Source organism: Cyprinus carpio, chromosome A10, assembly GCF_018340385.1.
Source record: "Cyprinus carpio isolate SPL01 chromosome A10, ASM1834038v1, whole genome shotgun sequence".
Taxonomy (NCBI): Eukaryota; Metazoa; Chordata; class Actinopteri; order Cypriniformes; family Cyprinidae; genus Cyprinus; species Cyprinus carpio.
In genome coordinates, this window is record NC_056581.1 from 508219 (window position 1) to 533253 (window position 25035).

General features: G+C 36.0%; 3 protein-coding genes across 5 annotated transcripts; 2 read left to right on the top strand and 1 right to left on the bottom strand.

The window, feature by feature from the left end:
- Positions 1–4948: 4948 nt before the first annotated feature.
- On the top strand, positions 4949–11526 carry LOC109091805 (transmembrane protein 150C). Its single transcript, XM_042764642.1, has 9 exons — positions 4949–5173; positions 5748–5796; positions 6956–7058; positions 7148–7201; positions 7285–7317; positions 7403–7470; positions 8562–8688; positions 8914–9092; positions 10829–11526. The coding sequence occupies exons 3-9, from the start codon at positions 6985–6987 to the stop codon at positions 11035–11037; spliced, it is 744 nt and encodes a 247-aa protein (XP_042620576.1). The 5' UTR covers positions 4949–5173; positions 5748–5796; positions 6956–6984; the 3' UTR covers positions 11038–11526.
- A 1451-nt stretch (positions 11527–12977) lies between these two features.
- enoph1 (enolase-phosphatase 1) lies at positions 12978–24633 on the bottom strand. Of its 2 annotated transcripts, none has more exons than XM_042764651.1 (6): positions 23832–24633; positions 17139–17240; positions 16568–16770; positions 15380–15512; positions 13641–13764; positions 12978–13546 (listed from the first exon to the last, which is right to left on the bottom strand). In XM_042764651.1, the coding sequence occupies exons 1-6, from the start codon at positions 23928–23930 to the stop codon at positions 13407–13409; spliced, it is 801 nt and encodes a 266-aa protein (XP_042620585.1). In that variant the 5' UTR covers positions 23931–24633; the 3' UTR covers positions 12978–13406. The 2 variants fall into 2 exon arrangements, with proteins under 2 accessions (XP_042620585.1, XP_042620584.1); XM_042764650.1 differs by lacking the exon at positions 23832–24633 and adding an exon at positions 17321–17592.
- On the top strand, positions 20250–24918 carry LOC122146377 (heterogeneous nuclear ribonucleoprotein D-like). Of its 2 annotated transcripts, XM_042764649.1 has the most exons (8): positions 20250–20485; positions 20894–21062; positions 21142–21303; positions 21388–21519; positions 21614–21719; positions 21812–21976; positions 23378–23477; positions 24633–24918. In XM_042764649.1, exons 1-7 carry the CDS (start codon positions 20397–20399, stop codon positions 23446–23448), a joined length of 894 nt encoding a protein of 297 aa, XP_042620583.1. In that variant the 5' UTR covers positions 20250–20396; the 3' UTR covers positions 23449–23477; positions 24633–24918. The 2 variants fall into 2 exon arrangements, with proteins under 2 accessions (XP_042620583.1, XP_042620582.1); XM_042764648.1 differs by having other exon boundaries at positions 23378–24918.
- The last annotated feature ends 117 nt before the right edge of the window (positions 24919–25035 follow it).

Consider the following 25035-nt stretch of genomic DNA (forward strand, 5'->3'; position numbering starts at 1 on the left):
TAATGCTACGAGATTATTTGAAAGAGTTTGAAGTGACTTTTGGCTCCTGCTAAAGGGTCACATGAGATCGAAACATATCTGTCCCTTTTGGAAGATCGATCAGGCAAAAATCGGACTTAAATATGATCATTGTGAGGTAAAGAGTGACGAGAAGTCTAGATAAATGCAGAATACTAACCAGACTGAGTGGTGGAGCGCATGATGATACTGAGACAGCCCAGTGTGATGAGGAATGAGCGGGTGGCCACCCAACAACACTCTGTGTCCCTCGTGATGGAGAACTTGAAAACACAAACGCCAGCATCTGAAGGCAGAAGAACACACTGGACATATGAATGAGGTCACACCTCAGTTACACTTCTGGAAGGAGATGTTCGAAAAATGTTCACGCATAGCTCTTTTATGTAAAATTAAAGTGGATGGTGGTTTATTTTGTCAAGATCCAAACAGTACAAAAAAGCAGTTTCGTTAAACTCATGTACTTTGTTCCACATCTTAAAAGAGCTTGGTGTGACGATCTAAAATTTCATTGCTATTCACTACAAATCCTCCTTTCTGTTACAACTCTCAAATCTCATTTGCACTGCCGTATATTCACACTTGGCATGTCATTCTTGCTATTGTGCTTCCTGCGGCAGCTGATGGTGTTTGGCTTACTTTTATTATTTGTTTTAAAACATTTTAAGAACTTTTATTCAGCAAGGATGGATTAAATTGATCAAAAGTGACAGTAAAGAGATTTATCATTTTACAAAAGATTTCTGTATTGAAATAAATGCTGTTCTCCCCCTTTTGGAATTGCATTGCAAATTGCATTAACTTCACAATAAAAATATAAGTCATCGATCCAAAATATCACTTTATACAGTGAAATATACAGTCTGAATCAGGAGAAAAATCCGCACAGATCAAGCACCTTTTGCAAAAAAAAAAAAAAAAAAAAAAAAAAAAAAAAAAAAAAAAAGGTGGATTTTGATGTGAGAGACAACAGGAGATGGGCTTCTCCAGGTGTTAACTGATGGACTGGAGTAGTGTGGTAAACATCTCCTTTTGTCCTCTACAGAAGAAAGTAAGTTCAATTCAATTCAATTCAATTCAAGTTTATTTGTATAGCGCTTTTTACGATACAAATCATTGCAAAGCAACTTTACAGAAAATTAAGTTTCTACAATATTTAGTCATGTAGTCATGTAGGTTTCAGATCAGTGGCTCAGCCATAAGTTGGCATCAGAAATGACTGTATCCTGTTATGTGAAGTACATGGGATACAGAAAAACACCAGAGCGGTGCTGGCGGCTAAGACCAGTGTACTGTGTCAAAGACAACAGAGTCCGGTGCAGGCGATGCTGGAGCTCAACAGCCTCACGGAGAATGTACAGCGGAGCCGTAAATCTGGCCATCTGTCAGTGCGGCCAGACCACACAATGAGACTCCCGAAAATGTGTGGCACACACTGAATAAAGACTCTTCATTTGCCCTTCGACCAATAAACAACAAGACACTAGAAAGAGCCAGTGGAGAAATGTGTATGACATTATTTACAGTGCAAATGGTTCCATGTGGTTCTTCACTATCTTTACTTATTGAAAATGGGCATTACATGATATTGACTAATAATTAATTAATAACAAAGTAAAAAATACTGACCAAAAGTGATCCATAGGAAAGGAAAATCACCAATGAGATCTCAGTTTATTCAGGTATCAACTACGTTTAAATGGAGACTTAAGTCTTTTGCTTCTCTTATGTTTCTCACTTTATTTAACTATGCACAAATAAATCTTAAATAAATATTAAATATATTAAGTTACAACATGTACTAACTATATGTTTAGGGTTAACGTTAATTATTATGTATGTAAAGCGTAACAACGCCTACTTATTAGCCCATGTCTTCTCATAATTTCAGAAGCGATCTCAGCAATGTCTAAAAATAGGTCTAAATGCATTTCTAATAATAATAATTATATTAAACGTAAATCAATGACACTGTAAAAAAAAAAAAAAAAAAAATGTTTGCTCATATTTGTCCAAAATACCTAAGTCTGCAATCAAAAGTCAGACATTTCAATATTTAGCCTACTTCTGAATTATAGGCTATATAAATATTTCTCATATAATTCTTCCCAAACCATATTAACTGACTATTACATTAACTGTGTGCCTCTAGCCTATACAAAATATCTTGGATATGTGAAGTAATTTTGTTTACCGTTATTAATGCAGAGGGAGATGTCGTCCATGTAAGCTCCTGATGTGGACTAGACAGCGGCAGATCTTGCTTCATGTCGCTCTCATTCAGAAGGCTCAGAGTTACAGAGAAACTGCTCTGGAGCTGATTATCGCCCATGATTCAGCCCAGCAGTCATTATAGCCCGCTGAAGCTCTCACCTGCTGACAGAGTTCAGATGAGAGGAGGCTCTGAAGAGGGCGGAGTCTAGAAAAACGAAACTCGTTTCAGTATTTCAAACAAACTAATGAATATTACAGCACCCATATTTAACCATTTTGTTTTGATACAAAAATAGAAAAGTCAAGTAGGCTTATGGAAAATAGGAGTAGGCTATTTTCAGTTTCGTTTTCATGAATCTAATTATAGCCTATTGCATATAAATGGTGAGTGCAGAAGTAAAATCATTATTTTATATCACTGTTAGAACATGTACCTAACTTTAGTGTAGTGTTCTGCGTGAGTATAGCTAGTCTAATAATCTCGAAACGTTCGTCACTGATGTATTGCTTGTAGGCAATAATAGGATTTAATGTCTTCGAAACAATTTGCAAAAGTGTATTCCGTTATTATGCCTTTTATTATTTTCAAAAATAAAATATAAAATATATAAATAGTTGTACTCATACCGTCACTAACACTAATTATGTAATCATAGTGGATTTAACAACAACAACAAACAATTCCGGTTGGGTAAAACAAGGAATTTATTATTGTATTATTGTAATTCACCCGTCTAATAGTGTTCATATTCATGAATGACTGCGATGTTTAAATGGTAAGATTCAGTAATATTCAGTCCAGATTTGTTTGAGCAGCATCTATTTACTACAGGAGCCACAATCATGTTGTAATGTGGATGAACAGCGCCATCTAGAAGCAATGCAACAAATAAGAAAACTGCTCCAAGTTTTTGCTGGAAGGCCTGCGATCTCACTGATCGTTTTGAACTGTGGAAGCAAATGTTGAATTACAGAGAACATGATTAAGTCTTCATTTTTGTCAACAGACTTTTTCGTAGATTACACAGGACTTAAATTAAAACAAACTGACACTGACTTCATGGGGAATAGTGACAATATGGTTATCTAACCCTCATCCAGCCATGCATCACAATCAAGGTTCAAACATCCCACACTAGAAAATAGTGTTCACTCACATTTTTGATTTAGGTATAGCTACTTGTATTTTCATTTCCAAAATGTGATTCCACACAGCTGTAGCTTTGGGCTAGCTGTACATTTGTATGCACAATAAGAAAAGTCTACATTTTATATTTATTGTAGTTCATGGGGTTTATTATTTGGTAATTACATAATCAGATGTATATTTCAGACACCTTCGCTTTCATTAAAACTTATAACTGAGTGACTTCAGCCTGTGTAGCTGCACTTTATCAAAAAATGGTTAAACTAGTCCAGTGCTGCACTTTCCCAGCACTGACTGCTGCTCAAATCTGCTCCTTTCCATGTGTGTTTAATGGTAAGATAACATTGATTGTCAAGATGAAACACTTTAAAAACTGTCTCAAACATGCGTGAAATCTTAGTAAATAGACTAACACTCTTCTTTCACCTGCTCGGACTTCACTGAGACTACTGAAACAACTTCACTGCTCATATTTCTGTTGTATGGGCGATACAGATCAGGGCTGTTAAAAACTTTGTTTTTTCACATTTCAGTTTCGTTTGAGTTAGTTTTAATAGTGCGTAGTTTTGATTTCGTTTTATCTTTCGAAAGATAAAGCTTGTGTTTTGTTTTAACTTTGGTTTTTAATATCATGGTAATAGCCTTGATATTTGTAAATGTGTATTTGACAAAGGTGGAATAAATGATCAGAAGACAAGAGAATCCAACAACAACAACAACAAAACTTGCAGCTCGTTTTACTTTTAATACATAAAGGCAAGTTTTCCCTTTGCATATATAGCTATAGCTATCCAAAGGAATTAAACTTTTAAATAAACTTAAATACGCTTTTGCTTCAATGTGTGAGCTTGCACTCTCAGATTCGTTGAATCTTCCCCCTTAAAGCGATGCAATGACTTCCAAGCATTGTTATCAGAACCAGAATCATACTCAAAAAAAAAAAAAAAAAAAAAAAAAAAAAAAAAAAAAAAAACCCCTGTGCCCCACTGTCAGTTCAAGAATAATCTATGCCATTTTATAATATTTATTTGAAAGAATTAAAATATCAAAAAGCAGTTTCATGGCTATCCTTGCATTGAACGAGTCTGATATTTAGAAAGTCATTAGAACTAAGTAGCCAAATGCAATATGTTTTACAGAGAGTAATGAGAACAGTAATCTAATTACACTGTTCAATATGTAATCAGCTAGTTTAGAGTATCTTACCCAACACTGGCCCCTGCTAACTTGTATCTAAATAGGCTATGTTTTAGTTTAAAACAGGAACATCTTTCCCATATTACCATGCTTATTTAGAAGGATTTTTTTCTTGCAGAGTAGCCTATAGGCTGCTGCATAAAATATCCCTACTCAGTTAATTCAGGCTAAAAGCTCCTTTGTTTTATCTACTACTTCAGAAAATCGTTCTATTCTATTCTATTCTATTCTATTCTATTCTATTCTATTCTATTCTATTCTATTCTGTGCTGTATCTTCCAACCTGTGGCCTGGATTAGCGCTGTACCAGCTGTGATGTCCAAACGCTTTGCGAATCGGTTCGTATGAATCCTTAAAAAGAACCGGTTCAAAAGAACGATTCGTTTGACTGCTCGTAACATCGATGGCGCGCGATGTCTGTTTGAGAAACATCAGACCGAGTCCGTCGGGCCCAAAACGTGCTGTAGAGACTTCAGACCAAAACCCGTTCACTAGATCTCACACACAACCGAGAGCAAACGACATCTGTGCTGGAGTCGTAATGAAATGAAGAGGACACGGGTTTTATACGCCACAGAAGAGTGTGCTGTCTACAAGGTATGATTTTTATACTCATCGGTGATTTAAGCCTTTTATTATATGATTCAGTTTTAATGGTGGAGGCAGTAGCTATACGGACCTGCTTTTTGACAGCCTTGCTGATAAATATCGCGTATGAATGCCGCCCAGTGTGTTATTTGACACAAATGATGTGTGTTTCGATTCAGAGTGAACACAGTCATGGTTTGGGTTTGTCCTAAGGTGTCGTTTTATTACTTTGCGTCGTAAGAAATACAGTTTTAACATGACGGTTTTAAATATTTCGTCCATCATATCAAGATTAGGATATCAAAATTAGGCTTTATTAGCCGATTTCCTACTATCTCTGCAGCTGGATTTGTGAATGTGAAATCAGGGAAGGGAAATGCTCTTGAACACGGAGTCAGTCCTGTTTCAGCACTAAGGCGCTGTCCACTGCTCCAGCGCCAAAGCATCAATAAATGAACATTTACTGATCAATAAACCTGCTGTCACATCAACAATAAATGCTTTATAGACGCTTTCAAATGTCAGGAACAGTGGAGTATGCCAGTAAAAGGACTGCTTTTTGTCTTTTGTCTTGTCTCTATAGACTGAACCCTGTCGACACATCAGATATTCTCCAAGAAATCTCGAGGCTGGTCAGTTGTTTGATTCCTGTCTTACTCAGTATAAAGTGCAACAGTAGGGTACTGGAAGTGAAAATCTCATCCCCATTATAAGTTTAGAGATGATATATGCCTCTGTGTCAGTTCATTTGTACAAATGTGGGTGTAATAGCTGAATTACTAATAAGTAACCTCACTACCCATAATACATGAAGAGCTCCACCAGTCAGAGACGTTACTGTGAAATGGAAATCCTGCAAGAGCTCAGCAGTGAATAAGAATATACCTAACTGTGAACTGAATTTAAGGTTTTCAGACACTTAATTACATTAATTGCAATTAAATTAAAATGCATTATAGCTTAAATGTACATTAAATGCAAATAGCTGAACTTCAGAGTCTTTTCCTGAGCCACACACACAAAACAAATTGGTTCATCAGTGGCTCTTTGGGGTCGGTGAGGTGCTACATAGCACCACTAAAACCTATTAAGACCCTGTATAGTTATTTAAAGGTTCTCTAGCCCTCGCTCCGTCTCCTAATTTGGGGAAAGGATTAAACAATGACATTAAACACAGTGTGTCCCCAAGGCTCCTCTATAGGGAAATATTCCATGCCATAAAAGTGATTCAAAACAGCTTTTGCCATAGTAGTAAATTCCCATTCATAACAAACATATGTGAATGGAGTAACATATCTAAAATCTAAGGAGGAGAATGGGGTTCCTCTTATGGTTCTACATTTGTATAGCAGCTTTAAAGATATGGAACTCTATAGCACTCAAAGTGGTTCCCTTTGATTACAAGCCAATTAAGCACTTTTAGTGGTATTTAGCACCTTTTTAGAGTGCATTTAAGTAAGACTTAAGTACATCTTTATATGTAATTTCATAATTACACTACAGTTAAAATCATAATCAAGTACTTCACATGTGCTTTACTATGTTACTCAACACATCAAAAAAAGTGCACTTAAAAAGTCACAAAATTACTTACCACACTTATTTTATTAATATAGTACTATATATATATATATATATATATATATCTATATATATATATATATATATATATATATAATTATATATATATATATTAAGAAATTAAGTACACTACAAATGCATGTTAAGTAGAATTAAACACACTTCTTTTCAGAAAAGTAAAACTAAATAGTGGTGTTTGGTTTTTTGCAGGGTTGTTTCATTGACGTTTATACGGAGACATGAGGAAGTGTAGCCCATGGATGTTTCTGCCTGTAATGTTTTCTTTCTTCACAGCTGCTGGTCTCTGGGTTGTGTGAGTATCCGACGCCTGCTTTGCCCAAGTCCACTTAAATGATTAAAGCTGCTGTTAAGATAAATATTATATAATTTCATTATAAACAGGTATTTCATTGCTGTGGAGGATGAGAAAATCACCCCACTCAGTGCAGAGTACAAGTAAGGAAATGTCCCTCTATTGCAAGCCAATTATTTAATATAAGTAATCAAAATTTATGCCTTCTTCAAACTGATTTTCATAGGAGATCAGAATCAAAATCTCCTCCATATATCAGGTAAATCTGTATGAATTTTATTATGAATTGCATGATTCGTTTAGAGGCCTGATAACTGTTCTCATGCGCAGTCTTTACTGTTTAGTATTGCAGGCAATGCTCCACCTGCCAGCTGCGTGTTCAGTCAAGTCATGAACATGGCAGCCTTTGTAGGTATGAATGGTTCTCCTATCAGAGGACTTGGTCTTCTTATATATAGAAAGAGCTAAGCGCTAACAACTAATATACTCATTTTTTTTTTCATATGGACTGAAATTGTAGCCTAATGCAATTGTTGCAGTGTCCACCAACATCATATGAACATCTGTTTAGTTCTTAAAGGAATAGTTCACCAAAAAAAAAAAAAAAAAAAGACAAAATAAAATGTGCTGACAATTTACTCAGGCCATCCCAAATTTAGATGAGTTTGTTTCTTCATCAGATTTGGAGAAATGTAGCATTGCATCACTTGTTCACCAGTGGATCCTCTGCAGTGAATGGGTGCCGTCAGAATGAGAGTCCAAACAGCTGATAAAAACATCACAATAATCCACAAGTAATCCACAGCACTCCAGTCCATCAGTTAATGTCTTGAGAAGAGAAATCTGGATGTTTCTAAAAAAACAAAAAAACAAATCCATCAAACGTTTTAATTTTAAACTGTTGCTTCTTGCCAAAATACGAGTCCATAATCTATAATAACGCTTCCTCCAGTGGAAAAGTCCATCTCCTGGTGTCTTTCACATCAGAATCCACCCACATGTTTTTTTTTGGACTGTTTTGTCTTGTAAACGGTTTAAAATCTGCACATATCTCTCCCCATACACACAACATAACACTTTCACACAAAAAAAAAACAATATTAATAAAAGAGGACTAATTTTAGCCAGTAACAACGGTTTAAAGCTAAAACATCTTGATGGATTAGTTTCTTACAAACACAGCTTTTCTCTTCACAAGATATTAACTGATGGACTGGAGTGCTGTGGATTACTTGTGGATTATTGTGATGTTTTTATCAGCTGTTTGAACTCTGATTCTGACGGCACCCATTCACTGCAGAGCATCCACTGGTGAACAAGTGATGCAATGCTACAGTTCTCCAAATCTGATGAAGACACAAACTCATCTGCATCTTGGATGACCAGAGGGTGAGAAAATTTTCAGCAAATTCTCATTTTTGGGTGAACTATTCCTGTAAATGTCATGTGTTTGGTACACAGCAGAACCGAATGTAGAAATGTTCATGGTCTCTTGGGTTGTAGGCTTTATTCTGGGAGTGCTGCGATATCTGCAGCTGAAGCCGAGGGTGCATAAACCCTGGCTGAACATCGGCAGTCTGGTGGCTTTGTCTCTTGCCTGCTTTGGTATGACTTTAGTTGGGAATTTCCAGGTATGAATTTATTTATTTTGCAAACACAACATTGAACCACTTATTTTGGCTTTTTTTTTTTTTTTACGTATTAACAGAAAAATATTCTTTCATACGTAAATAAAACATTTAAACAAATTCAAATGTTTTTTTCTTTCATGTTTCACTTTTTATCATTTTTTAGAGATATATTTTCACCTTTTCTTTCTTTGTTTCAATTTGTTTTGTGAACATACTTGTTGATCGCTGTCCAACGACGAGGAGCTGCATAATATTGGCACGTCCATGACCTTTGGCCTAGGAACACTATTCTGCTGGGTCCAGTCTTTCATGACACTAAAGGTCAACCTGAGGAATGAAGGCAGGCGAGCAGGAATCCCTCGCTTCCTGTTGTCCGGGGCTGTAACGTCCTGCATGTTGCTTTGTATCCTCCTTCCTTCCACCGTAAGCTCCCTTAACTAAAACAATATATGCGAGCACTGCCTTTGTTGACAGTGCAGAAAAACATTCTTATCATGAGGATGAACTCCAGTATTTTCAGCTGCAAGTAAATTATAGGGCTGGGTGATAACACCAGAATATCTTGATTTCTGATGATATGCATTATATATCTTGCTCTGATATATCTAAATTTGTTTTTTCAAACTAAACCCACTATTGTCAAAGAGATCCAAAATTATGTGAACAAAGCATTTAAGTACTTCTAATCTTAACATTATATTTTTGCAAAAACTGTTCTTTCATAAATACATTTATAAAATATTAATTTAAAAGGCCACTTAACTTTATTATAATTTGAACTGTATTTTGTTATTCAAAATTACATTAAAATATCATACATTTTAATGGTACTAAATTGCAACTTGATCACCACAGATGTGTAGCATGTGTAGTAAATATGTATGACAAATATATTTAAATATGACATACAAGTAAAAAAAAAAAAAAAATTAGTTTTCCATAAATGCATGTTAGTACATTTGGCAGTTCACTTTTACTTTTATAATATTTTAAAGACGATAGAAGTAATTGTGAAATTACATATAAAGATGTACTTAATCAGCTAATTTATAAAGTATATTAACAAAAATATAAATTTGACCTATAAATACATTTTCACTTAATAGCAATTAACATGTAATTAAGTGTCTGAAAACATTACATTCAGCTTGCACTTAAGTGTTATTTTAAAATATATTATTTCTGTAATAAGAATAAATAAATAAAATGCTTAAGTGTACTTGTTTCTCACAAAGGTATGGAAGCCTGTTTCTGCCACTTAATAAAACCTTTAAAATAAACTTTTTTTTCCTTTTTTTTTTTTTAGAATTGCGTGATATGAACTTGCAATTATAAAAACACTGGGATATAAACTCAAAATTCTGGCTTTTTTCTCACAATTGCAAGTTTTTGTCTCACAATTCTGACTTCTTTTTCTTTTTTTTCGCAATTGCGAGTTATAAAGTCCTATTTATGGGTAAAAATACTGTTTTCTTAAAGTTGCAAGTTTACATCTTTTTTTACTCGCGATTGCAAGTTTATACCACGCAATTCTGAGAAAAAAAAAAAAGTCAGAATTGTGAGAAAATGTTGCAATTACCTTTTTTATTTTTATTCAGTGGTGGAAACATACTTCCATACAAAGGCAATATAAACAATAGAAAAGAATTGAAATATAAACAATATAAACAAAGAAATAAAAAGCAATATTTACCTTTACTTTTAGAAACACATTTTAATTTACATGAAAAGCCATGCAAGAACATCCGTGAACATTTCTGAAAAGAGCTGCTGAGGCAAACCTATGAATCAAATCACTGAGACGGACAGTCTGACCTTATTCACATAAATTAATCAAAACTTATTGAGAAGCCTGCTGGATAAAAAACAAAAACAACAGCTTAAGCTTGTTTAGTTGGTATCCTATTGGTGATAATCAGCCAACTTGTCTCTTAGCAGACACCGAAAAACCCTCTAAAACTATCTTAACAAACAAGCTAAGCACCTCAGGCTGGTTTCAATTATTGTTGTAGTTAACATTACAGATAATTAATTGTAAATGTACAGTATGTGATGCGTCACCCAGCCCTGCATGTTCTTTGAAAATCTTCTTCTGCTTTGATTGGTTTTCCATATTTCAGCCTTGACGGTAGATGGCAGATTTTGCTCTGATGGCTCAGCGGCTGCACATGCATGCGGCCCGCGCTCAGTGGGCTCTGGTCATGTTCTTCCTGACATACCTGGGCACATTCGCCATTGAGTTTCGTCACTACCATTTCGAGATCGTCTGCAGCGACGACCAGGACCCTCCACTCAGCCTCTCCGAAAGCTTCTCCGAGGTCTCCGAGTACCAGTCTGACCAGCTCTAGTCTCACTCTTCAGCATCTGTGGACTCTCGTACTTCTTCCAGTGCTCCTCACTTCTCAGTCCTGCATGTCAGCTGAATGTAATCTCTCTAGAAAGACCTTCGGACGAGTATGTCTTCTGAATGTGTAGATAGGCTTTTGCAAAAGCAACAAAATCATGAAACGCACAATGATTTACTGTGATGTGCTCCATGTTTATGTGTCAGATGAGTGACGTGACAGGGAGACTTTCAAGGGGATGATCTGAATACAGGAACAGTTTTTGGCAAGATAATCCTTCAGAAACATTAGGACTACGCTTTCTTGATGCAGAAGACACTACAAACCTCACCATTTGAATTAAAGGGATAGTTCACCCAAAAATGAAAATTACCATTTAAATGATCATTTACTCTCCTTCAAGCCATCTTAGGTGTAAATGACTTCTTTAAGAAGAATACAATCAGAGTTATATCAAAAAATGTCCTGGCTCTTCCAAGCTTTATTATGGCAGTGAATGGGTGTTTTTTGTCAATAGTCTAAAAGAAGTCCAATAAAGTGCATCCATCTGTAATAAAAAGCACTTCACATGGCTCTGGGGGGTGAATAAAGGCCTCCTGAAGCGAATCAATGTGTTCTTGTAAGACAAATATCCATATTTAACATTTTATAAACCGTAATCTCAAGCTTCCACTAACTGTCGTACGCGCGTTCATATCGGTGGATGATGGAGGAAATATGTGTAGCATAGGGTCCGTCCGGTGAGAATATGCTAGTCTCACAAGAACCGACATTTGTTTACAGGAGCAAAGAAAGCAAAGTTTCTTTACTTTAGCAAAGGAAAACCAGTCTCCTCTTGGCTTATATCGACATTTTTCTTTACAAATCTTTGTTTTGTACTTCTATTTCGTGACCGTTGTTTTGTTTTGCTCTCTCCGTTGCGCTTCAGTGTTCGTCACTTCTCACTAGAGCTCACGCTATGTCCTACGTCATCGTACGACAGTTAGCGGAAGCTAGAGATTACGGTTTATAAAGTATTAAATATGGATATTTGTCTTACAAAAACGCATTGATTTGCTACAGGAGGCCTTTATTCACCCCCCGGAGCTGTGTGAGGCACTTTTTATGATGGATGGATGCACTTAATTGGCCTTCTTTTGGACTATTGAATCTCAACACCCATTCACTCCCATAATAAGGGTTGGAAGAGCCAGGAGATTTTTTTTTAATATAACTCCGACTGGATTAGTCTGAAAGACGAAAGTCATATACACCTAACATGGCTTGAGGATGAGTAAATCATGGGGTAATTTTCATTTTTGGGTGAACTATCCCTTTAAATTAAAATTATCATATTATTTACTAACTGTTTTGGTCACTTCAAATCCATATGCTGTTATTTTGTCTGTGGAAGATCTAAGAGCTTCTGAAGAATCTGCATACGGATTTGAAAAACTACCTTTAAAGGGACAGTTCACCTAAAAATAAAATAATTTTGTCATCATTTACTCACCCTCAGGTTGTTCCAAACCTGTAGTTTCTTTCTTTTGTTAAACATAAAAAAAGATATTATGAAGATATTTTGAAGAACATTGGGAACCAGTTGCTGGTAGCCATTGACTTACATAGTATGGAAAAAAAATACTATGGAAGGCAATGGCTACCGTCAAATGTTTGGTTACCAACATTCTTCAAAGTATCTTCTTTTGTGTTCAACAGATGAAAGAAACTCATACAGGTTTGGAACAACATGAGGTTGAGTAAATGATGACAGATTTTTTTTTTAATTTTTGGGTGAACTGTCCCTTTAATGTCAAAAAAAAATTCCAGGTGAAATGGAATCCTAGATGTTTTGTATTCATGTAACTGCGTTTCATTCTGGGCCTGTCCTGCAAAACTTTAAAAGAAGCTAATGCAGCATTTTCTACTTGATGTTATATATTGTAAAACATCTCTGACATTGGTCATAATTCTGTATTTTATTACTAAAACAGACATCTGTTTTCGGGTGCTGGTGTGTCTCAATGTTGCAAATGTGATTTGTTCGATGTGTCCGTTTGGAATAAAATTTTACAACCACATCTGATACTGAAGTTTATATGACTGACATGACATACAATCACACTAAACCTGTGTCTAGTTGGCAGGTTATCATCTTTTATATCAATGCACAGGTGGGGAATAAAGACATGAATATCTTGACATGAATATATCATATGCTGCTACTCATTAACACCGCATATAAAACATTCAAAGAGAATGTAAGTGAATGATAATTCAAAGATGGGCTTCAGTGTAAAAAACAAGCACATGGGAGGCTTGGCGTTTCAGTCCCGTGGAATAACAACACATAATAACAGCTGGTTTTTCACTGTAACCCCAGTTCTGTGCTGTCAAACGTTTCTGCTCAGTTCTAACTGGTTGAAAGATGTGATGACTCTATAATGGCTCCTTTCTTCTCCGGTTAACTCCATGTTTCCAGGTCTAGCGACGACAGCCACGTTCACCCCAGCTTCCTCTGCTGCCTTTGCCTCTGTAAGGGAAGATGGATCATCAGATTGCACAGTCAGGGTCCCTCGTGTAATTATGGCACAAGCATGTATTGTCAATGAAACGCGTGTACGCACCTCGTGTGACGTCGGTTAAGAACATGATTTGCTCTGGTTGGCATCCAATCCTCTCCGCGATGTTCTCATAGCTCTTACTTTCTACTTTGGCACCAATGTTGGTGTCGAAGTGACCATCAAACAACTGAGAAAATAAATGTAAAAATTCAAAACGTGCAAATCTACATCAACTCATTTAAACTTGTGAATCTGTATCAAGCAAACACTTCTTAGTTCTTATTTTTCCTGCGGAGGGATCACTGTTTCTTGGGCTTTCTTTCAGCCCATGAAGGAATAAATGTGATTGGTAAGACTTTATATTAAACAAACTCCCAACTTGCTGCTTATTAATAGTTAGTAAGGTAGTTTAGGTACTGGGTTGAGTTGAAGGATCTAAAATATAGTCATGCATCAATAAGGCATTGATATGTGCTTTATAAGGACTAATAAACAGACATTATTCTAGTAATATGCATGCTTATAAGTAACTAGTTAATAGGAAGAATTGGTCTTTAAAAGTGTTACCATGTGATTGTCATTTAAAATCCCTTCACCATCGCTTTGCAGTATTTACTTTGACCTTTACTGAAATACCATAATAACAAAAGCTACATTTTTCATTGCTTGGTGAACCTTCATTATGGAATAAAACCTTTTATGGGTAAAAAAAAATAACTTCTGGTGGTTACTTCAACTACAAAAACTAAAACTATTAAGAAAACATTTACATTAATTCAAATAAAACTGAAATAAAATATAAATATTAGATGGAAAAAAAGAAAGAATATTTGATATATTGGCAACTAACTGAAATGAGTTACATTTAAAGGTACTAAACTTACTAAAACATAACTAAAATAAAAAGTATTAAAAGCAAAATAAAAAATTAAAACAACAAAAACACATGAGTTGTAAATATTAATTAAAAAAAATATATATTAAAATGCAAATATTAAATGGAAAAAAACTAAGCCTTGGTAAATTACTGAAATAAATAAGTTAAATAGTACTAAAATTGCTAACACTACAATAAAAATACATTAAAGCTAAAGAATAATAATAATAATAATAATAATAATAATAATAAACCTTTCTATAACTTAAACTAAAATTATAATGAAAAAATATATACACTATAATATAATGAAAATTGATATAGAAATAGAAGTCAATTCAAAATATTAATATATACACTATAATAGTATTTAACATATTTTACTTTTTTCACCATTAAGTAAAAGAAAAACATTAAATTCTAACCAAAAGAAAATAAAAAAAAACTAAATAATTCTAACTAAAATTAAAATGAAAACTAAAAATATAAAAGATATACTAATTCAAAACATTAATAGATACTACAACAGCATAACAATTATTGTTATACTGTTGTAGATTTTAAACAATATTAATAAAATTACAGTGCTGCTGGCATCTTATCCAATAAAAATCAATAAGTGGATTCTGACAATGAAAACTGCTCAGAAAAGCCACCAGCAATAATAATCAGCTGGACATGAGCGCTAAATAAAGTGACACAGTCTCTGTCAGGGTTCATCTTTCCATAACGACTTGCCTACAGGAAATGATTCCTTACATAATTAATAACATAATACGTCCAGTGGGATTTCTGATGCACAAGACTTTCCTTAAAGCCCACATCCGGACTATAGAGACTACTAAACAGATCAGAATCTGGTGTGAACACGACAGAAAACAAACCCCGTCTAACTAGTGCTTGGAATCTAACAGATCAAGCTTACATCTAAGAGATCGCCTTGGACAGAATAGCCAAAGAGCAGCTTCTGCGCCTCCACACTTCCTGAAGAGTAGATGAAGACCTTCAGACCTTCACGTCTCCACCGTCTGATGGCTGGAACCACATCCTGATACACCCTGCCACCAAACCACAGCAAAACAACAACATAACTCTCTTTTACTGCATCGAGTGAGAACAGCAACTCTATAATGAGATTACAACACGGGATATAAATCTACACATCACTCCAGCGTCTGGGGCGGTAAGATTTATTAAATGTTTGATGGTTGAATGTTTAAAATAACATTAGTTTCTATGTGAATATATGTTAAAATAGTATTTATTTCTGTGATGCGCATCTGTATTTTCAGCATCATTCCTCCAGTCTTCAGTGTCACATGATTCTTCAGAAATCATTATAATATGCAGATTTGCTGCTCAAGAAATATTTCAGGTTATTATCAATGTTGAAAACAGTTCATATTTTAATAGAAACTTTTTTTCAGGATTCTGTGATGAACACAAGTTCAAAAGAACAGCGTTTATTTGAAATAGAAATATTTTATAACATTATTTTCTCTATTTTAGAAGTCTTTACTGTCACTTTTGATCAATTTAATGCGTCCTTGTTTAATAAATAATTAAATTAATTATTAAAAAGAATTATTCTGTTCTCCTGTAATCCATTTCTTTCATTTTGTTATTTTATGTATCTATTTAGTTTTCCTCTCCATTGTGTATATATATCATTCATATATAACTTTCTGAAATTACTTATCAAAAAACAATAAATAAAAAATAAATATATTTATAAAAAAAATATATATGATAATAAAATAATTTGAAAATAAAATAAACAATGACCCTAAACTTTTTAACAGCAGTGTATTTTGTATGCTATATTTGAATTTCGTCTGTGTGTTGTCTGGAGGATAAGATGAAGGAAACTGCAAAATAGCATTTTTTTTTTTTTTTTTGTGAGTTTTCACACAATTTATAAATTAATCAATCACATAATTGACAGATTAGCTTCCTATCAGAGTAAGAGTTAGTCACAGGTTATTCAGTCACTGAACACTTGCTGAAAACCTAATCTGACAGCCTGTATTTGCATCTTATTTATTAATAAACAAGAAGACTATGTACTGTCCAGGTCAAACACACGTGTGCTGGTGAAGATGAGGTTACTTACTCCCCTCTGATTCTCCCCGTCATGTATGCGGCTCTCCACATGTGTCCCTGCAGCTGTTTGAGCGCAGTGCTCTTTCGGTCCGCTGCCATCTGCCACAGCACGCTCTCCACCACCTCCCGGATGGCCTTCTCCTCGTCCGTGTGCACCGTCTGGTCCACCGCATGAACGTGACACGCTTTATTCTGCCGCAGGTCTTCTTCAGCCTGAAACACACACACAGGGTTCAGTCTGAACAAGTGCACTACACTGTCTATTGGTATCTGTCCCATACTTTCAGACACGGCCTGTTTACATGCATTTCTTCACTGTACAGCATGGTATCACCATGTTACAGCTACAAACACCACTGCATGACTCTGTTTTACCAGCACTGATTAAACAGTTTCACTTTTGTTAATATTTCTTCAGAAGGTCTAAAAGGGCTTGAAGGTTGCTGTTGTTGTTTTTTTAATGTAAACGATTAAGAACAAAAAGTTGCACCCAGTTTGTAGTACAGAAATTGAAGTAATACGTATTTAGAAGCAGGGGTTATTCCTGTGTGAGACTAAGATAATCGCCGGTGTGTTTAGACCTGTTTCTTGAGCAGATGCACGTCTTGTTTGCACTCGTCCTCCTCCCAGTGAGCAGACAGATACTCCTCCAGATTCTCTCTGATGTAGGGGAATAAGATGTCCTGCGTGCACGAGATATCACGATAAACCATCGGACGCAGTGAATATGATTTCTGCGCTCTTCTATCGTCTCTGTATTTACCTTGACGAACGTGATGGGCGTCGTGGTTCCTTCGATGTCCAGGAGAAAGACTCTGGTGGTTTCTGGTACCGCAATCGCTGCCATTTCGATCAATGGCAAACGATATATATGTTTGTTAAAGTCCTGTGTCTGGTTTGATTATATGAGATGGGAAGCTCAGATTTTGACAAATGAATCAATAATAGCATGCAGGCTAGTGCTGAGCTAACACATGGAGCGGCTGCGGGTTGCCAAATCCTGCGCACAGAAATCCCACCCTCTGTCATCAGCGAAACAGTGACTGTAATTAATGCTACACTGGTACACTTCTTTTGTTATGTTTTTTTTTTTTTATCTATTTAAATTTGGAAAGGTATATCGTCATATACAACAACTCTGCACTTATATTTGTAATAGGCAACAGAAGGCCCTTTTAGCATTTTATTTCTTTATTTATTTTTCATCTGGCAACACTGCTGTCTTTAAGGGCGGTTGAGTGAGGAAGTAAATGCAAGCTTGCACATATTAATAAAATCATTTTATATTCATTCATTCGTGTACTTATTTTATTGTGAAAACCCTATTTATTTATTTATTTATTTATTTATTTATCCTGGTTAAAGAAATACAGTTCTTTATACGATAAATCCCTTTTTACTTGAACAAAAGGACATACAAAATATTTTCTTCATTTATATTATTGTTGTTGTTGTAGCTGCTGCTGTTGTCTTTGTTTTTTCACAAAGAGATGTTTACTGGTCGGAGTAATCAATCAGTTTAGGAGTAATGTACAGTCAGTCGGTGATTATTGCAGAATAAAAATCCTATAACCGCAAATATCAGGAGAAACTCTGAATGTTGCTGTAATAACTAGCACTGTTAAATTCTCTATGAATAAAGGAACACGAACTGGCAGTAATTGATGATGATTTTAATATATATATATATATATATATATATATATAATATAGAATATATATATATATATATATAAATTTAATGAAAGACAATTTTTTTTTATTACCTTTAATAGATAGTAATTATTTTGCCGAAAATATTGCGCTAAAATAAAACACGTCATAAGGCTAAGAAAAACATCCTTACACTAGCATTTAAAAGGATTTAATAAAAAATAAATAAAAATTAGATTCCTCACGCAACCCGGTGTCATATGGACTACAGTGGGAACGGCAGAGTCGGCGTCAGAGCAGTATCTACTGGAGGGGCATTGGATCATCGGCGGGGGGGGCACTGTCGTTTGCGATAAATATTTTTGACGGCATTGGCAACATAATAGTAGCATGGGAAATCCAGACTAAAATCTGAAAGATCTATATAGAATGACAAGGAAAGGATTTAGAATCTAAAAAGACAATGAAGATTTAGCTTGGGCTTCATACCCTAGAATCTTATCTAAAAGATCTATTCTATCGAAGCAGGCTAGTGCTGAGCTAATTTGCTGTTTTGCCGACCCGGATACGGCAACCACATATAGAGACATTCTACCACTAAACAATGTTAGCCAAATCTATCTAAGATAATGTCACAGAGAAATCCATGTCTTGCATTCCCTCGGATTGTCATCAGCGAAACAGTGACTGTAAGTTAATGCTACACTGGTACACTTCTTTGTTTATTCAGTAGCTTTTTTTTTTTTTTTGGGAATCTATTTAAATTTGAGAAAGGTATATCGTCATATACAAACAACTCTGCACTTATATTTGTAAATAGGCAATAGAAGGCCCTTTTAAGCATTTTATTTCTTTATTTATTTTAAGTCATCTGGCAACACTGCTGTCTTTAAGGGCGGTTGAGTGAGGAAGTAAATGCAAGCTTGCACATATTAAATAAAATCATTTTATATTCATTCATTCGTGTACTTATTTTATTGTGAAAAAAAACCCTATTTATTTATTTATTTATTATTATCCTGGTTAAAAGAAATACAGTTCTTAATACGATAAATCCCTTTTTACTTGAACAAAAAGGACATACAAAAATATTTTCTTCATTTATATTATTGTTGTTGTTGTAGCTGCTGCTGTTGTCTTTGTTTTTTCACAAAGAGATGTTTACTGGTCGGAGTAATCAATCAGTTTAGGAGTAATGTACAGTCAGTCGGTGATTATTGCAGAATAAAACCTATAACCGCAAATCAGGAGAAACTCTGAATGTTGCTGTAATAACTAGCACTGTTAAATTCTCTATGAATAAAGGAACGACTGGCAGTAATTGATGATGATTTTAATATATATATATATATATATATATATATATATATATATATATATATATATATATTAATTTAATGAAAGACAATTTTTTTTATTTATTTAATAGATAGTAATTATTTTGCCGAAAATATTGCGCTAAAATAAAACGTCATAGGCTAAGACAAAACATCCTACACTAGCATTTAAAAGGATTTAATAAAAAAATAAATTAGATTCCTCACGCAAACCGGTGTCATATGGACTACAGTGGGAACGGCCCCTTTTTTGAGCTGCACGTGACTGCAACATTTATTTATTTGTTTATTTATTTATTTTTAGACATGAGTCAAACCTTCATGTGAGTGAAGTACATTTTCAAGCTTCGTTGTTCACGTATTGAATTATTTTTTCTTCTTCTCAGTAATACTGATGATTTCCCTTATACTAGAAACAGCACTGTAATTTAAATGATGCTAGAAATAATTTCATATTTTGGGTGAACTATTCAGTGGCGTCATTAATTGGAATTATTTAATATAATGTAAATATTAATAAGGATAAACTGAGTCATTGCAAAAAAAAAAACACATTATGTTTAGAAGTCTCTTATTTTTAGTGTTTTTTTATTTAATTTTATTTTATATGAATGTATTTATTTAAGAAGAATCTGTAGAGTTAACGTTTCCGAGTGTATTTGTAAAATATTTTATTCCGCACAAGCCCCGCCCACTCGCTTCCTGCTGCTGCGGCTCTCGTCACTGATCTCCGTCCGCCATCTTAATCAACGCGGCGCTTTATTCGTCTTGCATTCTTTGACCTTTTAAAAACACCGTAAGAAAATCCGTTACATAGTACGCGTCGGATCAAACTACACATATTCCAGAATGCAGGCCGAAGAGCAAGGTGACTTCAGCACCGACGAGTTTCTAGAGGGCTCCAAAATCAACGCCAGTAAAAACCAGCAGGACGACGGGTGAGTCCGGAGCGAGGCCTCCGCGCGCGAGCGGAGCGTGTTACCGCCGCGCGCACCTCGCGTTACGATGTGTTCTCACACTGCGTCGTTCCGAACGCCTATATTATTTATATGCACTTTATTAATCTAGCTAGATAGCTATCAGCTATCTCTCTTGTAACGCTACGTGATGTGTATGTACAAAACATCTATCTGTACACACACACACACACACACACATCTATCTGTACACACACACACATCTATCTGTACACACACACACACACACACACACACACCAGTGAGGTAATAGATAGGTTGTATTATATGCATTACCGGTGACTGTGTGTATGATTGTATAATGTCATTATCAGCAGTTTGATGTTAATGCATGGATTTGTGGTTTGAGTGCTGTTTGTTTTCGTGCAGGAAAATGTTCATCGGTGGACTCAGTTGGGACACCAGCAAGAAAGACCTCACTGACTACCTGTCCAAGTTTGGAGAGGTCCTTGACTGCACCATCAAAACAGACCCCATGACGGGCCGCTCCAGGGGCTTCGGCTTCGTGCTCTTCAGAGACGCTGAGAGCGTTGATAAGGTGAGTGTCCCCGTCAGTCCTCGCGTCTCGTAAGAACATGGTTTCGGCAGCGTTCGTAGCCGGCTCTCGATGTGTCCAGGTGTTAGAGCTGAAGGAGCACAAGCTGGACGGGAAGCTGATCGATCCCAAGAGAGCCAAGGCCATGAAGGGCAAGGAGCCGCCCAAGAAGGTGTTCGTCGGCGGCCTGAGTCCGGACACGTCTGAGGAGCAGATCCGCGAGTACTTCGGAGCTTACGGGGAAGTGAGTACCTTGAGTGAAGAACTTTATTAAAATCACATTGTTTTTGGAAGCAGCACCACAATCAATGTATTTGTCTCTCGAAAGATTGAAAGCATTGAGCTCCCCATGGACACCAAAACAAATGAAAGGCGGGGTTTCTGCTTCGTGACGTACGTTTTAGAGGATCCCGTTACGCAGCTGCTGGAGAACAGATACCATGAAATTGGATCAGGGAAGGTATGTTGATTAATAAAACGGATCACAGCAGGTGTGTAAATCAATACTTAGCCCAACCCTACACGTGAGTAACGCTGATCATCTCTGTTGCCAGTGTGAGGTCAAAGTCGCGCAGCCGAAAGAAGTTTACAGACAGCAGCAGGGCAGAGCGGACCGAGGCTTCGGAGGAGGACGAGGAGGCTTCAGGGGCCGTGGAAGAGGTTTGCAAATCTAGAGATTGCTGCTGTCTTTGGCAGACTGTGAATTCCAGTAGTTCTGGACTGAACGTGCGCCTCTGACTCTTTGTGAACAGGACAGGGCCAGGGCTATAATCAAGGATACAACAACTACTACGGCCAGAACTACGGAGGCTACGGCGACGGATACAACCAGGGCTATAATGGCTATTCTGGCTATGACTATTCAGGATACAACTATCCAAATTATGGCTATGGACAAGGCTATGATGATTACAGTGGTAATTTTACACACAGTTTCTTATTGAACGTTTAACCTTCAGAGACCCAAGTCTTGATATTCATGCTGTATTGTTGTTTTCCACCCTTTAGGAAGCCATTAGTTATAAAAATCCATTCAGTTTAAGCTAAAATTACATTGGGGATTATTAGGTTGCAAAATCGCACCATTTTATTTTGTTTTTTTTTTTGCTACTAAGTTAAAGTCACGGTACAGTTAAATGTATTTGGAAGATTCATTTATTTCAACCAGTAAGGATACAGTTATAGAAAATGTTACTTTTAATAAACTGTGTTTTAAAGATAGTGTATTCATTTAACCCCTTAACTGTCAACCCCTTAACGCTTGGCGCTCTTTTTTTTGTTGTCCTTTTTCTCTATAAAATCTTTTAGTAATCATCATAAATTATATCATTCGAAAGCTTGGAAGCCCAAGATTCATCCTGTGAAAACCATTTTGAAATTGGACATTGCGTTACCATGGAAATGGTACTTTAAAAACTTATGGCGGTCTCCTCCCCCTTAGTGGGCGGAGTCAAGTGTCATATTACAAAATGCATTACGGTCTTTTAGAATCAAAACTTTTTGTAATCTTGGCAACAAACATATCATTGGAAAGGTTTGAGTGAGTCTCAGGATTCCATATTTGGTGGTTATTTTGGGTATTGAAGTAAAATTGACAGAAATCTAGGGAAAAATTCATTAAACAAAATTCAAAGGAGTTTTGATGGCTCCCAGTGGCTGTTTGTGGTATGACGCCCTAAATAAAATCTCACAGGAACCTCAATTTTTTTCATATCAACTTCAAATTTGGAACATAACTTATTTAGACACAAGGCTTTAATTTTATACCAATTTAAGAGTAAAACCTGTTATGTAAAATATTTATAATAAATAAAATTAATATAGCGCGTTTTATTTACAGTACATTTAAACTTCTATAACGTTTTGATACTTTAATTTTTTGACAAAATTCCACTTTTGCCAAAATCTGCTAATTTTCTTCTTTAAAAAGAGACCAACCTTAGGTCTATATTCCAAAGTGTTCATAAAATCCAACAATTTAAGTTTGGATAGTGCACTTTAATGCCTATTTTAAAAAATGGGGGCTGACAGTTAAGGGGTTAAATACCGCTTAATTATTTATATATGTATATATGTATAAACTGCTCTGAAAACATTGAAAAGACAACTAGACAGTTTACAGAAGTGTTTAAGTGCTTTGTAAGTCCATAAATTTGTTCCCAACCAAACTTTTATGTGTAGTTTTTATCCACATTTAGGCATTGGTTGCTTTGTGCAAACGTTGTAATGCTGCTACGCCGGTCTCTTATCACTATATATATATATATGTGTGTGTGTGTGTATATATATATATATATATATATTTGTAATTTTTGAAGGTCAACAGAGCAGTTACGGCAAGGCCTCTCGGGAAAGCGGCACCCATCAGAACAGCTACCAGCCGTATTGACAAAGTGGCTAAACACACTCATGTTCATGGTAAGGTCACATCTCTGCTGCGTTCTGGACCCGAGCTCAATGTTAAAGATCAATAGACACTATCTAAACAAAGCTAAGGCCTATGCATATCAGTGCACCAGAGTTGAACAACACCTGTCTATAGATCTTTAATCACTCTTGTTTGTGTAGCCATTTTGCCTTTTTAGCGTGTCAGAGAAACGTAAGTGTTTTTCTGTAGGGTTCCCTTCTCCTCCTCCTGCTTTAACAGGTGATCATAATGGAATAACTTAGAGACTTGATAGCATTGCTAACAGGTAAAGTACAGCTAAGGGGTACAGAGTAAGGGCGCCTCTCCTGATTTTTCCTTTCTTTCCCTAATTCTGATTATTGTACCTTGTTTGTACCTGCCAGCGGGGACTTCATTGCAGGCCGTGTGTCACCTGACCACGACATTCTCTGGGCGTCGCACATAGCGGGCAGAGAGCACGGCATGCACGAGAAAGCGCTGTCCTGTGGTATGGTCTCTTCAAACTTCCTGTACCAGCGTAAAACAAACACAAAGGAGATTCCCCCGTTTTCCTTTTAAGTTGTTGGTTTTGGTTAACAGTTCCAAATGTGTTTTTTCCAGGAGTTTATTAACGTAACCTAAAAGTGATTCATAACTTCTCTTTTTCGATTGTAGTGCTCTTGTGTTTCAGTTGTGGAGCTTCAGTGACTTATTATTTTTATTTCTTCGGTTTCAATCACCTCCATAAGTGCATAAACTCTCTCATAATGCTTGCTTTTTCTTTAGAGAACTTCACCTCGAGGCTTTTCCTTAAAGCGTAGCTTTTAAAGATCATATGTAAAGTGGGTTTACCAAGCCATTAAAAGCTGACAGATCTGTGTTAGACAGATGAAACCAACTCCTGTATGGGCTAAATGCAAATTTTAATCTTCGGTTTAAGGGGAAGAGGTTTGGCTCGCTCCTCGATGGGTCGACCGGCCGCCCGGAGCTGAAGCTTTTGCTGGCTTATGAGCTGTTTCGTCAATCTGAGACGCCGAACATATGATCTTTAATCTTTAATGATGGTTTTCCTAGTTTAAAGTGGACAGCTCGAGAAGTTAAACACTGAAACATGGACGTGCTGTTGTTGTTTTTCTCTTGAGCGTGTCTGAATCAGAGTTGTTCATCTTGCGTATCTTCTCTTGTAGGTCGGCAGGCTGGCTTCGACGTTGCTCCTCGCAGGCAGCTTGTGGATTCCTGTCCTTAAACAACTATTAAAAACGTTATTCAGTGTCTGAACCTTGTAAATAGCGAGGCGTTTTGTTTCCAAGTTTGTCTCATCCCGTGCTCTGTTCAGATTGAACCTGTAGGTTTTGTGCTGATGTGTTCTTAAGTCATGAATATAGAGAAAAAAAATCCTTTATTTTGTATTTTAGTTCTTTTCCTGAACGTTTTTTTTTTGGATAAAGGGATTAAAAATTGTGGAAAAAAGAATTTGTTGTTCTGTGTTTCTTTCATTGTGGTGTGTTATACTAAACCTGTTCTTGGATATGAATTTATTTAGTCGCGCGATGACGCAACCGATAAGCGTCATCGCGTGGCGTCGCGGTG

Bases quoted from the DNA above. Each gene is read 5' to 3' on its own strand.
- LOC109091805 (XM_042764642.1), top strand. From the start codon at position 6,985: ATGAGGAAGTGTAGCCCATGGATGTTTCTGCCTGTAATGTTTTCTTTC. The intron at 7,471-8,561 runs GTATGAATGGTT...CTTGGGTTGTAG, and splicing joins GAACATGGCAGCCTTTGTAG to GCTTTATTCTGGGAGTGCTG. The intron at 8,689-8,913 runs GGTATGAATTTA...TACTTGTTGATC, and splicing joins ACTTTAGTTGGGAATTTCCA to GCTGTCCAACGACGAGGAGC.
- enoph1 (XM_042764651.1), bottom strand. From the start codon at position 23,930: ATGCCGTGCTCTCTGCCCGCTATGTGCGACGCCCAGAGAATGTCGTGG. The intron at 17,241-23,831 runs GTACAATAATCA...TCGTGCACGCAG, and splicing joins CGCTGGCAGGTACAAACAAG to GACATCTTATTCCCCTACAT. The intron at 13,547-13,640 runs GTGCGTACACGC...CTTCCCTTACAG, and splicing joins CTTAACCGACGTCACACGAG to AGGCAAAGGCAGCAGAGGAA.
- LOC122146377 (XM_042764648.1), top strand. From the start codon at position 20,397: ATGCAGGCCGAAGAGCAAGGTGACTTCAGCACCGACGAGTTTCTAGAG. The intron at 21,304-21,387 runs GTGAGTACCTTG...GTCTCTCGAAAG, and splicing joins ACTTCGGAGCTTACGGGGAA to ATTGAAAGCATTGAGCTCCC. The intron at 21,977-23,377 runs GTAATTTTACAC...TAATTTTTGAAG, and splicing joins AGGCTATGATGATTACAGTG to GTCAACAGAGCAGTTACGGC.